This window comes from Erythrolamprus reginae, chromosome 1 (assembly GCF_031021105.1).
Source record: "Erythrolamprus reginae isolate rEryReg1 chromosome 1, rEryReg1.hap1, whole genome shotgun sequence".
NCBI lineage: Eukaryota > Metazoa > Chordata > Lepidosauria > Squamata > Dipsadidae > Erythrolamprus > Erythrolamprus reginae.
Genome location: NC_091950.1, coordinates 387,161,095 through 387,178,622, shown reverse-complemented (window position 1 = coordinate 387,178,622; position 17,528 = coordinate 387,161,095). Strand labels below are relative to the sequence as shown.

General features: G+C 38.7%; 1 protein-coding gene across 1 annotated transcript in view; it reads left to right on the top strand.

Annotated features, from left to right (window-relative positions):
• The window catches only part of BLK (BLK proto-oncogene, Src family tyrosine kinase), a 45,202-nt gene extending 31,082 nt beyond the window's left edge, over positions 1 to 14,120 (top strand). Inside the window, exons 8-13 of the mRNA XM_070741761.1 lie at positions 988 to 1,140; positions 4,408 to 4,587; positions 5,367 to 5,443; positions 8,231 to 8,381; positions 12,861 to 12,992; positions 13,785 to 14,120. Coding sequence (XP_070597862.1) covers positions 988 to 1,140; positions 4,408 to 4,587; positions 5,367 to 5,443; positions 8,231 to 8,381; positions 12,861 to 12,992; positions 13,785 to 13,996 — 905 coding nt within the window. The 3' untranslated portion in view covers positions 13,997 to 14,120. The remainder of the gene's footprint in view (positions 1 to 987; positions 1,141 to 4,407; positions 4,588 to 5,366; positions 5,444 to 8,230; positions 8,382 to 12,860; positions 12,993 to 13,784) is intronic.
• The last annotated feature ends 3,408 nt before the right edge of the window (positions 14,121 to 17,528 follow it).

Genomic DNA, 17,528 nt, shown 5'->3' with positions numbered 1-17,528 from the left:
AACAAATTTGCAACACAAGTCAGTACAAAATGTCCAAAGTCAATAAAGAGCCAAGAGTTGAGATGACCAATGTAATGATATGGGGGGGAAAAGCATTGATGTTATTATTTTTTAAATGGATTTTGATTAGATATTTAAAAGTACAATCAAGAAAATAGAACAGAAAAAGATAAATACAGTACAACATTAAATAAAATAAAATTCAGTTTAAAAAGCTGGCTGTAGTTTAGATCAATCTAAGTAAGTCATCAACATAATATGAACTTTAACTCAGAACAGGAAATTGCAGTAATTTTGCGTAATCTAAGAAATCTATCCTTGATCAGCAAATCAAACCCAGACATAAATGTTAACCTCTTATTTTAAGAGAAACTGAAATTTTATATTCAACAAAAGCCAGTGTATAGTCCAAGAATAGTTTTCCTCTTGTATAGAATAATGCATTAGATTTGTTTTTCCAGATATCAGATTATTTTTTACTTTTTCCTGTACTCCCTTGACTATTCCCCTTCCACTTCTCTCAGAGGTAGAGGAAATGGAAATTCATCAATAATATCACAAACATATTTTTGTTAATTTCAAAGTCAGTTTACATTAGTATTTTTCACTACTTGCATAATTATGGGCACCAGAGATATAGCAGATTCAGCAGGAAGCAAGTGATCTCTCAAGATGATGAGGAGGAGGAAGCAGAAGAGGAGGAAGATTTCATGCATTCCCTCCCATTGTATAGTATCAGGGTTCTACTATATTATGAAAAGATCAAAAGCTTTAGAGGGCAAGGTAATGAAGCAAAATGTGAAAATCTCTGTTTATCTCGATTCTTTTCCTACCTTCATGAAAGGTATCTAACATTTCTCTTCTTCCTTAATTTGGGGACAGAGATTATTTTTCCAACCTTAAACTATAGGGAATTGTCCAACTGAGTTTTGTTATCTCATTCTCTGAAAATTTACCTGTCCTACTTCTTTGTGTCATTATGAACAGCTAATGATGATGGTTTGTGTCAGATGCTAAAATATCCATGCAAGTCTCCGACTCCACAAACTCCCTGGGCTGTTGATGAATGGGAAATCCCACGAGACACCATAAAACTCATCAAGAAACTGGGAGCAGGCCAGTTTGGTGAAGTATGGATGGGTAAGTTAAGACATACTATAACTTTACTTTAAGACATACCATGACTTTATGAAATCCTTTATTTAATCATTAATATTTTGTTCCTACTCCTTTTACTTTTACTTTTACTCTTTCTCAAAAATATCTAATTAAAAGAGAAATAAATGTGTTTGTTACTGCCCACCTCCATCTATGTACTCTTGCATTTCAGTTGAAGGCTATGGCAATGTGAAGAGGAAGTAATGTACTGTATGGAAATTTTAGGCTTCCATTTGGTTTTTAACTTTATAAAGTGCTTACAAAAATGGCAAAATTATATCATTTAAATTCAGTCCATTTAAGAACATTAAAATGGAGCTTGGAGCTTGAAGACAGCAGTGTAGTTGTAGTAAAGAAAATTAATTCTACTTTTCCTTGAATTGCCTTTTGCTTATATTGTTTTTATGTTGCTTCATTTCATACAACTGTTCTGAGTGAGCCAGAGGTGTGTTTCTTAAATAAAACATCTTAGTTTTATAAATTTTATAAAAACTTGTTTATTTAGTTTTATCTCATAAAACGTTGCTCAGGTGCCAAAAGGGCGTGCACATGCAATAGCAGACCTGCACATGCTCACACTCATAATGCAACGCCCTTCCCTCCATGTGTGCATAAACCCCCATGCACAACCCTCCCTGCACATGCACTCTGGGCTCACTGAAGTTTCCAGAGCCTGTGGATGGCAACAAATGGACTCAACTGGCCTACCAGCTGATTTTTTTGGCCTTCCAGTGGGTGGTGGAAGCCTCCTGAAGCCTAGGGTGGGTGAAAAATGGCCCAACAGCTCAACCTGAAGTTTGTTTCCAAACTTCTGGTTGGGCCATTGGGCTCCTTTTTGCCCACCCTAGGCTTCAGGAAAGTCTTCAGAGCCTGTGGATGGCAAAAAACGGATCCAAATGGCCTGCAGGAAGTTCCAAAATAAATTTCCTGTTAGGCCACTGGGCCATTTTTCACCCACATGAGGCTTCAACAGGAAAGCTTCCTGAAGCTTGGGGAGGATGAAAAACAAGCCAATAGGCCAATCGGAAGTTTGTTTCCAAATTTCCAGTAGGCTCATTGGATCCATTGGGTCCATTTTTGCCAACCACAGGCTCTGGAGACTTTCCTGAAGCCCAGTGAAGGCAAAAATGTCCTTCCCCTGCCAAAAATCAGCTGATCAGTGTGCATGCGCACTAGATTTGACAGGGTACAACACTTTGTGGGCCCTCAGATATGACTCTGCATGCTACCTGTGGCACACGTACCATGGGTTCGCCATCACGGACATAGGTTAATGAAAAGAAGGACTAAGGATGCCATAATAGCAGTGTTCCAATATCTCAGCGGCTGTCACAAAGAAGAGTGAGTCAAGCTATTCTCCAAAACACCTGAGGGCAGGGCAAGAAGCAATGGGTGAAAACTGATCAAAGAGTGGAGCAACCTAGAACTAAGGAGAAATTTCCTAACAGTTAGAACAATTAATCAGTGGAACAACATACTTCCAGAAGATGTAAATGCTCCAACACTGGAAGTTTTAAAGAAGATATCGAATAACTATTTATCAAAAGTGTTGTAGAATTTCTTGCCTAAGCAGGAGATTGGACTAGAAGACCTCCAAGGACCTTTCCAACTCTGTTGTTCTCTATTTTCACATCCTAGCAAAAACTTCAGAAGAGAAGGATTTAGGGGTAGTGATTTCTGACAGTCTCAAAATGGGTGAGCAGTGTGGTCGGGCGGTAGGAAAGGCAAGTAGGATGCTTGGCTGCATAGCTAGAGGTATAACAAGCAGGAAGAGGGAGATTGTGATCCCCTTATATAGAGCGCTGGTGAGACCACATTTGGAGTACTGTGTTCAGTTCTGGAGACCTCACCTACAAAAAGATATTGACAAAATTGAACGGGTCCAAAGACGGGCTACAAGAATGGTGGAAGGTCTGAAGTATAAAACGTATCAGGAAAGACTTAATGAACTCAATCTGTATAGTCTGGAAGACAGAAGGAAAAGGGGGGACATGATCGAAACATTTAAATATGTTAAAGGGTTAAATAGGGTTCAGGAGGGAAGTGTTTTTAACAGGAAAGTGAACACAAGAACAAGGGGACACAATCTGAAGTTAGTTGGGGGAAAGATCAAAGGCAACATGAGAAAGTATTATTTTACTGAAAGAGTAGTAGATCCTTGGAACAAACTTCCAGCAGACGTGGTTGGTAAATCCACAGTAACCGAATTTAAACATGCCTGGGATAAACATATATCCATTGTAAGATAAAATACAGGAAATAGTAAAAGGGCAGACTAGATGGACCATGGGGTCTTTTTCTGCTGTCAGTCTTCTATGTTTCTATGTTTCTAAATGTCTTTATAAAAAAACTAACAAGCAAATAAAATAAGGGTCTAGTTTCAATCCTTGATACTTTTAGTTAAAGAAAAAAAGAATCAGACAACAGTTGGTGGGAAAAATCGTGATCAACCTCATCCAGTCATAAAAGATATAGCTATGCTAAACTAATCAGCAGTCTGGCCTGATAAATGGTCACAATCTCAGTTTCAAAATCCTGCCATACAGTACATTGAAAATAAAAGTTCTTAATGAGGAAATGTGGTCTCTTCTTGTTTGGGGGAGTTTATGATTTTAAAGTTTTAAAAGACCTTTCTCTTCTCGAGTTTTTCTTTTGTTTCCTATGAAATCTTGATGGAAATTTTGACACTCTTATTCAATTGTTTGCTCGCAAAAGATGGCTGGGCAGACTTGGAATGTTCTGGGAACTGCTGATTTTAGGTTTGAGAGCCATAATTTGTCCACAAACCTAGTTGTGTTTTATAAAATAATTGTGTTTTATAAAATGATAGCGGGAAGGTGGGGGTTCCTCTCAGTTCAGACCAGATCGCCTGTATCGTTAGTGACCAACTAGTGATGTAATTTTGGCATCACAGATCCAGTTCTGTCTGTGCTGGTTCATGCTCGCCACCATCTTTTTTTCTGAATTTTTGGCCGATTTTCCTGTGCTTTGAAAAAAGCCCTCCCACCAGCCCCAAGTTAATGCTGACCTTTATTTCTTCACCGGAAGCACAGCTGATCATCTCCTCAGCTGTGTTTCGGGCTGAACCCACCTTCTGAGCATGTGCGGAAGTGAAATTGAACAAGGGGATGCAAGTGCCGAGTTGAGCGAGCATGCACACATGAAACATTGTGATGCGAACTGGTGGTGAAGGTTAGTGGAACCCAACCCTGTTTGATAGTCATTAATTCCCACCCACCCCTTTTGTAGGTTATTACAAGAACAATGTGAAGGTTGCTGTCAAAATGTTAAAAGAAGGCAGCATGGCCCCCGATGCCTTTTTGGCTGAGGCCAACTTGATGAAGAGACTTCAGCATAACAAGTTGGTCCGATTGCATGCGGTGGTGACCCAGCAGCCAATTTATATTGTAACAGAATACATGGCCAACGGTAAGAATTGCCTTTTTCATCATTCTAATGGATCTCTATCAGTGCTATAGATATGAACTAAGGGGGCCATATCTGATTATAGGGGAATTTTTCCTCCAAGTGGTTTGTGATTTGCTTAATGAGCCCCAAATATTTGGAGCAGTCTATTTTCCCTGCTCTTTCAGCACAGGTTCACAATGCAAGAAACTTATTTTATCTTTATTTATTTATAAATAAATGAACTATTGAAGTTAGTCTGTATGCTATTTTGCAAAGTGGAAATTGCCACAAAGACAACATGGCTGTAATTCTTCCATCCTTACCTTTGTTCGTATTTTGGATACAGGAGCTCTTGTTAATAATCTCCCAATTTTGGGGGAAGCATCTAGTCTTTTTTTTCTCCTCCACCCATTTCTCAAGGAGGGAGGGAGTAATGTTGACATATAACTAGCTAATCTAAGGGTCTGCCATAGGCAGGCTACACTGATAGTAAATCTATTTGCATATAGATGCTAAATTTTATTGAAGAGTCAACAAATTGAAAAGTATTCTAAGCAGTCAATTCCCAATCTAGTAATGTGACAATGCAATTATTACAAAATCACTTAAAATCTGATTTTTTAAAAAAATTGCTAATTAAGTTGTACAATTTTTCATCCCTTGATCACAGACTAAAGCTGAAACCAAATACCAACTGAAAACTGACTTAAATAAGGCAGTATTATCAGATCCAGATTTATGAATATTTATTTTATTCAAAAAAATGTCATATTTTTATTGCTGTTTTTATTTTTGGGCAGGAAGCCTGCTTGATTTCTTGAGCACCAATCAAGGGAAGAATCTGTCTCTTGCAAAACTGATAGATTTCTCTGCTCAGGTATATTATTGAATACATTTATTTATTTGTTTGTTTGTTTGTTTGTTTGTTTGTTTATTAGATTTCTATGCACTCAATAGACTCAGGGCAGATTACAGCAAGAATAAAACAATATAAAATGGTTAAATACCACCATTAATAATAATATAAACCCCTTAAATATTATCACAACAATCATACCATCAAACATCCCAATCAAATCATGTCTAGGCCGGAATTAAAAGATGTCAGTTCTCACACACACACACACACACCAGGCCTGCTGGCAGAGCAGGTTTTCAAGGCCTTTCAGAAAGCCACTAGGGTGGAGCCCGTACGGAACTCAGGGGGTAGTTGATTCCAAAGAGTTGATTCTAATGGTACAAAGTCTTGATATTTTCTCAACCTAGTAGTTATATAACATTAGAATTCCCAATCTCTGTCAATCTACCTTTTTTCAAAAGAAAAGAAAAAGATATGTGTGTTGGTTATGACCTACAAAGCCCTTCATGGCACCGGACCAGATTATCTCAGGGACCGCCTTCTGCTGCACAAATCCCAGCGACCAGTCAGTTCCCACAGAGTGGGTCTTCTCTGGGTCCCATCAACTAAACAATGTCGCTTGGTGGGACCCAGGGGAAGAGCCTTCTCTGTGGCGGCCCTGGCCCTCTGGAACCAACTCCTCCCAGAGATTAGAATTGCCCCCACCCTCCTTGCCTTTCATAAGCTGCTTAAAACCCACCTCTGCCGCCAGGCATGGAGGAATTGAGATACTCTTTCCCCTAGGCCTCTACAATTTTATGCATGGTATGTGTGTATGTATGTTTGGTTTTTATAATAATGGGTTTTTAACTGTTTTTAGTATTGGATTATTATTATATGCTGTTTTATTACTGTTGTTAGCCACCCCAAGTCTGCGGAGAGGGGCAGTAAATAAATGAATGAATGAATGAATGAATGAATGAATGAATGAATGAATAAATGAATAAATGAATAAATGAATAAATGAATAAATGAATAAATATGGAAGACCAGGAGGGAGAGGTAACCCAGAGAAGCATAAAAAGACAGAGATAAAAGAAAGGACGGGGAAGGGAGGGGAGGTGCGCATAGATCTGGTTTGTTTGTTTGTTTGTTTGTTTGTTTGTTTGTTTGTTTTTTGTTTGTTTGTTTGTTTGTTTGTTTGACTTCTATGCCGCCCACGCCCAAAAGGACTCAGGGCAGCTTACAATAATAATATAAATACAAATAAATACAGAAACAATTAAAAGAAGTCGATTATAATATCTAAAGCTATAAAACTCGCAATAAAAAGAATCCATTAATTAAAACAATCAGGATCGCATGCATACATACCATTCATACAATTTGGCCATGTCAGTTGTTAGTTCATGGTACAAGACACTAGATTGATCACCTATACCAGTGATGCCGAACCTTTTCACATGTGCATGCGCTCGTTGGGACCATGCTCCAGAAAAGCCAAACTTCTGGGTTGGTTGGCATACATGCGCAGGCTGGTTTTTGGCACTTCCGGGCACATGAAAAGATAACAAATGCCATCACAACAGTGTTATTTGTGTAAATAGAACCGATGTGTTGACCACTTATTTCTACGCAAAAGTTAAAATTAGAAGGCTATCAATGTTCACTTGGTCCTGTGGTCAGCCTCACTAATACACTGAGAGGAAGCCAGACTGCAACCTTTATCACACTGAGATCAGGACAGGAAATAACACTCTTCTGGGTGCTCTATTTTCCACTGAGGTGAGCAGCATTTGAACGAAAAGCAAATCAACTTAAGCATATGACATAGTTGTGGAAAATATGTTTTCATATCCTTTTTGAAACCATGTGAAAAAAAGCCCCTAACAAATCTGTATGGAATAAAAAATGTAGTGGTCCCTTTAGTTAAACATAAAAAAATAAAAAGCTAAGGGTGAGTAGAATATCAGGCGATACAGCTCTGTTTGCTGTCAGATCTGGGATTGCATTTTAGTTTATTTATTTATTTATTTTATTTATTGGATTTGTATGCCGCCCCTCTCCACAGACTCGGGGCGGCTAACAACAATGATAAAAAACAACATGTAACAATAAAACAACTAAAAACCCTTATTATAAAAGCCAAACATACACACAAACATACCATACATAACTTGTAATGGCCATGGGGAAGGAATATCCTAACTCCCCCATGCCTGGCGACAAAGGTGGGTCTTGAGTAATTTGCGAAAGACAAGGAGGGTTGGAGCCATTCTAATCTCTGGGGGGAGTTGATTCCAGAGGGCCAGGGCCGCCACAGAGAAGGCTCTTCCCCTGGGGCCTGCCAAACAACATTGTTTGGTCGACGGGACCCGGAGAAGGCCCGGGGGGGACCTTATCGGCCGCTGGGATTCATGTGGTAGAAGGCGGTTCCGGATGTATTCTGGCCCAATGCCATGTAGGGCTTTAAAGGTCATTACCAACACTAGTTGCTAATACAGGAGGAAAATCACTTCAGCCATTTCCAATAAGATGACCAAAATATGACCAGTATTTTCATTTTCCAAAGCACTAAGCAAAGCCAAAAGGCTTTTTCTGTTTTTTAATTCACTCTTACTCAATTTTCCATTTTTTAAAAATGTTTTTCCCAAATGGATCTGTTAAGGACAATGGCAATCAAAAATGCACACTTGTGAGAAATAGAAATATTTGGCTTTCTTTATCCCTCACCAAACCCAGAAACTCTTCTTTTGCTCATTGAGCAAGACAACCTTTGGATATTTCAACTTCAGATATGTTCACTGTTGACTTTATTTCTCCTAGATTGCTGAAGGGATGGCATACATTGAGAGAATGAACTTCATCCATAGAGATCTCAGGGCAGCCAACATTCTGGTCTCACACTCCCTTTGTTGCAAAGTTGCTGATTTTGGCCTGGCTAGACTCATAGAGACTGAATACCTTGCAAAGGCAGGTTAGTGAAACTTTTGTGGTAAAAGAGATAGAACTGTGATTCATATTCCACTGAACAAGAAAAGTCTGGAGGTAAAAGATTTTCTTTTTCGTGCACGGGGATTATTACCTGAGTGATATTTCCATAATCCTCTGTGCCCTTAGCAATATAACTGAAGTTTATGCCACTTTAGCCAGTCTAAAAAAGAATGCCGTCTGATTGCATGAATGAATGAATGAATGAATGAATAGATCAATAGATAGATAAACAAACAAACAAACAAATAAACACACATGCACGCACACACGCACACATACACACAAACACACACACACAAATAAAGGACTATTTTATTCTATTCCCCAAATTAATTTATTAATTCATTCATTCTGGAACTTTCTAATATTCAAACTCATGCACAGCTAATTTTCTGGTACTTCTCATTATCTACCATATGTCCTTCAATTTTCTCCCTTTATCCAGGGGTGGGCTACTGCCTGGATGGGGGGGAAAGCAGTGGAAAGCAAAAGTGGAGCTCCACCCCAGAGCACCCAATTTGCACTGAAATATGTTGAAAGAATGCAGTGCGCCCTGCATAAGCCACTCCCACAGTGTGGTAGTAAAATTTTTGGTAACCTTTCACTGCCTTTATCTTAACCTGGTTTTGTATTAAGACTGTACTGCAGCTTAGATCACATCTATATCCAATTCTAATGTATCTTTATATGGATGTATATGACTCTGCCTCTAATACATAGTTTGAGAAGCAGCTAAAAAGAAAAGAGTGGAAGGTAGGGAGATTTTTTTAAAGCTTGTTAGATTTGTCATTGAGGGGAAGTGAACTTATTTATAAACAGTCTCATTACACAGCTCTATGTGGTATACAAATAAAACCGCAAGATAATTCAAATAATAATTCAATAAAGTATAGTATAAACCACAAAATAATATCATTAGTGACCTAGATTTTACTTTGGCTATTGAGCTCAAAGATCCTACCAGAACACTCAGATCAATGGTGGGCTGCTACCAGTTTGCCCGAGATTGGGCAAACTAGGAGCGGTGACAACCGGAGGCTCTGCCCACCCACCCAGACATAATAAAAATGTGCTGCACATGAACAGAAAGTTTTGCGCATGCACAGAAGCGTGCATGAGCAAAGCGTCCGTGCACACTCACATGCTCCCATTCCCAAACTGGTAGCAAAGGTAAGTGAAACCCACCACTGACCCAGATGTTAACCATTCTCCAGAAGGTTTTAAGAGTCAGGGGGGGATTCTTGTCTTGATGGGTCGGCTATTCCAAACAAGAGGAAAACCAATGACAAGGGTCATTTCTAACTTTCCTCTCCTCATATCCCGGGGTGATTTTTAAGTTACCACACTGCCGGTTCACTTCCTCCTGCACTGAGTGGGCATCCCATGTGGGCACGCCATGTGGGGAATAGAACATGCACAGTGCTAAAAAAATAAAAATTAAGAAAACCCTGAAAACAAGATGGCAATTATTATTATTATTTATTAGATTTGCATGCCACCCCTCTCTGCAGACTCAGTGTGGCATACATGCATGTACAGTGCCAAAAACTCAGCTTGTGTGCAGGAAAAAAAAAATCCTGGAATTTTTTTTTAAAAAATCAATTAAAAAAAATTTACAAAGAAATAGATGGCTGCGTCGATGGACTGGCACCAACAGAACTAGTTCTGTGACATCATCATGACATCACTAGTGGATTGCTACCAGTTCAGGCGAACCTGTCCAAACCGGGCAGAATCCACCTCTGCTCATTCCGAAAAAGCAGGTTGCAAACTCGGAGTCCTCCTGGATTCATGGTCCCTCCTGGGAACAGCAGATGGGCAGAAGCCTCAGTCAACAGGATGGCAAACCTTTTTTTCCTCGGGTGCCAAAGGAGTGTGGGCACACACTATTGTGCATGGCCCATAACCATAATTCAATGCCTGGGGAGGGCAAAAACAGCTTCCCCCACCCCTTGGAGCCCTTTGGAAGCCAGAAACAGCCTGTTTCCTAATTTCTGGTAGGCTCACGTTTCGCCCTCCCCAGGCTCCAAAGGTTTCACTGGAGGGTAAAAATGCCCTCCCCCATCCCCCCCAGAGGCTCTCTGAAAGCCAAAAATTAGCTGGCCGGCACACACATGCATGTTGGAGTTGACCTAGGACAACAGCTCGGGTCCCAGCAGATATGGCTCTGCGTGCCACCTGTGGCACCCATGCCATAGGTTCGCCATCACTGACTTAGAACAGGGTACAACTGAAGATGATCACCCACACCCTAAGTCATCTTGCTATTGGATTATTACCATTTCCTCTAAATGAGACTGGCCTTGAAAACTATCTAGAAATTTCAGCTGGTATAGAACGGAGCTGCCCAATGCTCATGTAATTATTGGACAATAATTATTGGACAATTAATGGACAATTATTTGGCCCTGAGTCTAGGGAGAGGGGCGGCATACAAATCTAATAAATAAATAAATGGTGCGTTACATGATACTGTTACTATAGGACCTGCACTGGCTATTCATTTATTTCTGAGTGTGAGTCAAAATGCTGGCCATTACCTATAAAGCAATATATGGCTCAGAAAGTAGCTATTCCAAATAACATTAGCCTCTTCCCCCTCTCCAGAGAATTTCTGTCCCATTTCATGCTACTAATAGGCATATAGATGTATTACTTTTAGTAACGTAGTTAATGTCCAAAAGATTGTAGGAAAGGGGAAACAATCACATTTCTATGACAAATTATTGCTAGAAGCTCAGTGAATGCTTGAGTATTTCTTATAGTCAAAAATATTGATATGGGGGCAGAAAGACAAAATGTTTATCCATTCCTCTACCTTTATAGCTTAACCTAGCCTAGCCTAGGCATTGTTATTATATACTGCTCAAAAAAATAAAGGGATCACTCAAATAGCACATCTTAGATCTGAATGAATGAAATATTCTCATTTAATACTTTGTTCTGTACAAAGTTGAATGTGCACAACAGCATGTGAAATTGATTGTCAATCAGTGTTGCTTCCTAAGTGAACAGTTCGATTTAACAGAAGTTTGATTTACTTGGAGTTATATTGTGTTGTTTAAGTGTTCCCTTTATTTTTTTGAGCCGTGTATATTGCCTAGATCCATAAGATGCAATTTTCAAATATGCTGTATAAAATAGCAAATAAAACCAGATACTGTATTGCGTAACTCAAGTGTTCTTCAAAGCATAGGATTTGAAAGCTTTGAAAAGAGAACATATCCTCCTTTATCAGACACGCTGTACCTACCTCCCTTTTTGCAGGCCTAAAATATTACTTGAGAAGTTATATTTGGATAGAATTAAAATATGCAAAATCTAGTTCATGTAAACTCAAACCACAGTCTTGACTCCTAATTTTTATGTGATATTTACTGACCCCTCACATCCTGGGCACAAACTGTTACAATTCCTACTCTCAAAATGTTGCTACAGAACATTGCATACCAAGACAACTAGACACAAGAACAGTTTTTTCCAGAACGCCATCACTCCATTAAACAACTAATTCCCTCAAGGATACTAATAACTAATAACCCTCAATACTCCCTAAGGGGCGAGTACATGTGCACTAGTGTGCCTTCCGTCCCCTGACCTATTGCTCTCCTATATCTCCTATACCTTTCTTCTATTCCTATATCTCTTCTTCTATTCTTTCATTGATATGTTCTATTACTATACCTTCTTTTCTATTATTTCTTAGATATATTTTACTATGAGTATCTCCTCTATAACCTTCATCATGTATTTTACTGTGTATATAGATATATACCCACTAAAACCCTCATTGTGTATTGGACAAAATAAATAAATAAATAAAATAAAATAAATACTGTCAAACTTTTTGCTAAGTCTGCATTTTTATTTCTACTAGTTTTTTCTCACCATTCCTGTCATCCTCTTCCTCCCACTTAGGACTGTATGACTGTATGACTGTATGACAATCATTAAGTATTGTATCACATGCCAAGTGTATCTTTTTTCTTTTATGTACAATGGGAGCATGTGCACCAAGAAAAATTCTTTGTGTGTCCAATCACACTTGGCCAATAAAGAATTCTATTCTATTCTATATAGTGATTTGCCATTGTAACCTTCCCAGGTCCGAGAGATTGATGGCTTTGAGTCTAAGGCAGGACTAGAACTCACACCCTCCTGGTTTCTAGCCTGATGCTTTAACCAATACACTGAACTGGCTCTGATATATTGGCTGCACTAAATTGGCCAATGCATAAATTGACCAACTAGGATCACTTTCAGTGCTGAACCTCTTCATATCCCCAAATAGTTATCAATATCAGTGAACTGGTCGAGTGTTCCTGATCTGGTATATTTATGTTCTTGTTCATATACACACCTTGGAATTTCTTATCCAGTTTAAGCAAAGAAACTCAAAATAAATATTCAGAACCAAACTATGCTATGAGGTTTTCATTTTAAATGACTTCTTTAATGGCAGGTGCCAAATTTCCTATCAAATGGACAGCACCAGAAGCAATTAACTATGGACTTTTCACAATCAAATCTGATGTCTGGTCCTTTGGAATTCTTCTCACTGAAATTATTACCTACGGAGAGACTCCCTATCCAGGTAAGGCAGGCTGCAATGTAACACACTTCACTGCTTTGAACCAATGCTTCTCTCTGATTTATTTTTTTTATTTTATTTAGAAACATAGAAGATTGACAGCAGAAAAAGACCTCATGGTCCATCTAGTCTGCCCTTACACTATTTCCTGTATTTTATCTTAGGATGGATATATCTGAGGTTAGTTGGGGGAAAGATCAGAAGCAACGTGAGAAAATATTATTTTACTGAAAGAGTAGTAGATGCTTGGAACAAACTTCCAGCAGACGTGGTTGGTAAATCCACAGTAACTGAATTTACACATGCCTGGGATAAAAATATATCCATCCTAAGATAAAATACAAGAAATAGTATAAGGGCAGACTAGATGGACCATGAGGTCTTTTTCTGCCGTCAATCTATGTTTCTATGAAAACAGGAATAGAACTTAATAAATAACTGTAACTATCACCCAATACACAAACAGTGAGCCGCTCTGAGTCTCCGGAGAGGGGCAGCATGCAAATAATCAAATCAAATCAAATCAAATCAATAAATAACAAACAAACACACACACACACACACACACACACACACACACACTTAAATGTTAATTCTTCCTGCTTAGAAAATCTTACTTTTAAACATATTTGAAAAACACATTATGCAAGATATAAAGACTTGAGCCACTGTGAACTCAAAGCAGTTGGGTTGTTTCATAATTCCAAATGCATGCATAAATAATATATAAATCAAGAACTACCAATGCATTACATGGTTCATATAGAGTTTAATCTTTCCTTTTCTTCCCAATAGATATGATGAATCATGAAGTTATCAGGCATATAGAACAGGGCTATCGGATACCTTGTCCAGAATCATGTCCTTCTAATCTCTATGTAATTATGTTAAAATGTTGGAAGGAGAACCCTGAAGAACGACCAACATTTGAATACCTCCAGGCTACTCTTGAAGACTTTTATACAACCACAGAAAAACAGTATGAACCTGAACCCAAAAGGTCTTGACCTTCATTCGTCAAAACTTTGTTGTTTTTCTTTAAGGTATAGCATGGAACAGTTGGGGAGAATTTCATCTTAGCTGCACTTTGCAAAATTGATCTTAGTCATAGAAGTAAAGACATATCCATCTCTGAAGCTCTATTTACTGCATGTCCTTGCCTGGCTTTGTTTTCACCACCCATCGAAAATAATACAAACCATCAAGACTGGATGTGGAGAAGAAAGAACATGTGACAAGAGTAGGGTCTCATTCTTTTACTCATACTTCCAGAATGCATGTCCATGTCGATTGCTCTGAAATGGTACTTTCTGCACTATGAGAATCCAAAGTATCGTGCAAGGTCAGTCCAGTGAAAATCAGTGTTTCCCTTCGGATTGCCTCTAGAATCAGATGTGACCATTAAAATCAATTTGGTGAATCAAACTTACTCACTTCACTGTTGTGGCTCACTTCATCGAATGCATGAAGTGGCTAAACAGAATTGTCTCTGATGAAATGGGTGGCACATAAATGAGAGAGAGGGAGGGGGAGGGAAGGAGAGAGGGAAAGAGAGAGGCAGAGAGGAAGAGGGAGAGGGGGAGAGAAAGAGAAAATTTAGACTGGGATCTAAGACAACTCATCTGAGCAAATTCATCGCAGCCAATTTGCCACAGCCAACTTGCACGGGACAGCTCAATGAAACCATGAGTCCTCAGAGAAGGGTGGCATATAAGTCCAATAGATAGATAGATGATAGATGGATGGATGGATAGATAGATAGATAGATAGATAGATAGATAGATAGATAGATAGATAGATAGATAGATAGAACGAACAACACCCATCATTCCTGCAACAATGGACTTCCAATGATGTTGTTGTGCTAGACTCTGTGCTTCAAGACCTGGGCTGCAAAGCTAACTTCTTGTCCTCAGTAGAATAGAACAATAGCATGTCTTCTTCAAACCTGAAGGATTAACTTATGTCTACACACTAATAAGGATCTTAATCCAAGACAAGATATTAAGTCCCAGAAATCCTGAGGAAAGGTCTTGAGAAGTAACCATATACTCATAGAACATTAAATTTAGAAAAGGGGCTTGGAGATAATTGAGATCAGATCTCTAGATACATACATACATACATATACATACATACATACATACATACATACATACATACATACATTTAGGATTAGTTCATTTTATTTCATCAAAGCATTATAAAAGCTGGTAGTCATAGAAATGATTTCGTTTGATACATGAGATAAAATAATTTTGATGAAAATTTGGTCAATAAAAATAAAAACAACTAAGTGAATCATATAATGAGCTATTCTGCAGCAGGTTGGCCCTGGCAAATTGAATGTAGTGAACAGGCCATAATGAATTGTCTCGTTCCATAAGTGGGTCTAAGCAACTACATCTATGTACAGTGAGATTTATTCTTCTTTCATTTGTTCTGTTGGATTTTAGTCAAATTTTGCTATGTGATTCTCAGTTATATGGCTATTGAATGTTTTAAGTGTTTGGGGAATGTAAGTGTAACATGGTATGGAAACCCACTTAGCAGTGACTATGATGCCTCGGAGAATGAATGAAAAGTTATTCTTTCCTCTTCTTTCTTACTGTCCATCTATGGATGCCAACTATTTCAGGGAAGATAGTTCAGGAATGAAGGATAGATAATTGCTTCATATTAAGTCAGTGCTTTGATTTCTCTAATCTACACTACATGGTGCCCTTTTTTGTAGGGAGGGGAGTGTCAGAGATCTGATAATATTAAATGTGAGCACATCTTGAAATGTTAAAAATCCTGACTTCTGGTGAGAGTATGGTAAACTGAAGACACGCCTGAAAAAGCAGGGATGACATAATGGCTGAAATCTGTGACCAGATGCCAGATAGACAAAATTTGAATGGAGAGATTGTGAGATAGCTCACATGAACTCCAAACAGGTATTCCTGCTAAGTAAACTGCAGGAACTGGCATTTTTTGCAGTCAGTTTATGAGTCACATGGCTAGGAGTTGAGGGATTACATCCAATCCCTTAGTCATCATGTAACCTTTAGGATGCAAAATTCACCACTTTCTCATTTCTTAATCACTTTGGAATTAATTTTTATTTAAAATAAGGAGATTTATGGACTTTGTTGACTGAGTTTCCTTCAATCCAGTATGAAAGAATTTCTAATGATGTACACTGCTCAAAAAAATAAAGGGAACACTTAAAAAACAGAATATAACTTCAAGTAAATCAAACTTCTGTGAAATCAAACTGTCTACTTAGGAAGCAACACTGATTGACAGTCAATTTCACATGCTGTTGTGCAAATGGAATAGTTGTGCAAATGAAATATTCAATGAGAATATTTCATTCATTCAGATCTAAGATGTATTTTTTTTGAGCAGTATATTTAATGATGTATTTATGTTTAGAATTAACACCTAAAAGTTTATTAGAGTGTTGATTTTCAAAAGTTATAATGGACCAAGAGTTCACATAGATTTAATAAAATTTGTGAAATTGATTATAAGCACTCTTCCTGGGGAAACTACACCTGCTTTTGCATTTCGAAGGGGGGTGGAGCATGATGAAGCTTTGAAGATTGGATCCTTCAGGGCACCAGAATGAAATAAAAGAAAGGACATAATGAGAAATATGGTGAACATTTAACGAATTAGTTTTAAGGATCACTGGCCTTATTGATAGATTAGATCAGTGATGGTGAACCTTTTTTGCTTTGCATGCCAAAAGGGTCTGTGTGCATGTGCTAACCATTCCCTCTCCCCACACATATGCAACCTGCACTGCTCCTATGCATGCGCACAATACCTCCCATCCTTGTGCATGCGCACAGGCCTCACTGAAGCCTGAGGTGGTGAAAAACAGCCAAATGGGCAAACCAGAAGTTTTGGGGAAAAAACAGTGTTAGCGAACCAAATAGCATCTGAGAAATAAATCCATTTCCGCTCCTGTGCTTTCACACACGGTTCGGTTTATTAACAAAGCCATTCTGGATTCAGCACGGTCATTCCAAATCTAAAATTCCCTTAAGATTCCATCCAGGTTAAAATTCATTTCACATCCCCACACCCACAAGTGCAATCATGTGGACCTATCCAGTGCAGGGATTTCTGTTTCCTTCCTTTGTTCAGTTAACCTTGGACTCTGCGTAAAGGAATGTGTGGTGGTACAAATTTCTCTCTCTCTCTCTCTCTCACCTCTGCCATTTCTCTGTCGCTGCTGTGTCAGGCAAACCTCTAACTTCAGATAATGACTCTGGGCCTGAGAAACAGACTTCCAGTTTGCCCGTTGTGCTGTTTTTCACACTCTGGAGCCTTCAGGGAAGTTTCCTGAGGCCTCCAGAGAGTGAAAAACAGCACAACGGGCAAACTGGAAGTCTGTTTTCTGAACTTTTGGTTTGCTGTTTGGGCTGTTTTTTGTAGTCCAGGGCTTCAGGGAAGTTTCCCTGAAGGCTCTGGTGGGCGAAATGGCCTTCCTCAAGGCCGAAAATCAGCTGTCTATCACGCACATGCACGCTGGAGCTGACATAG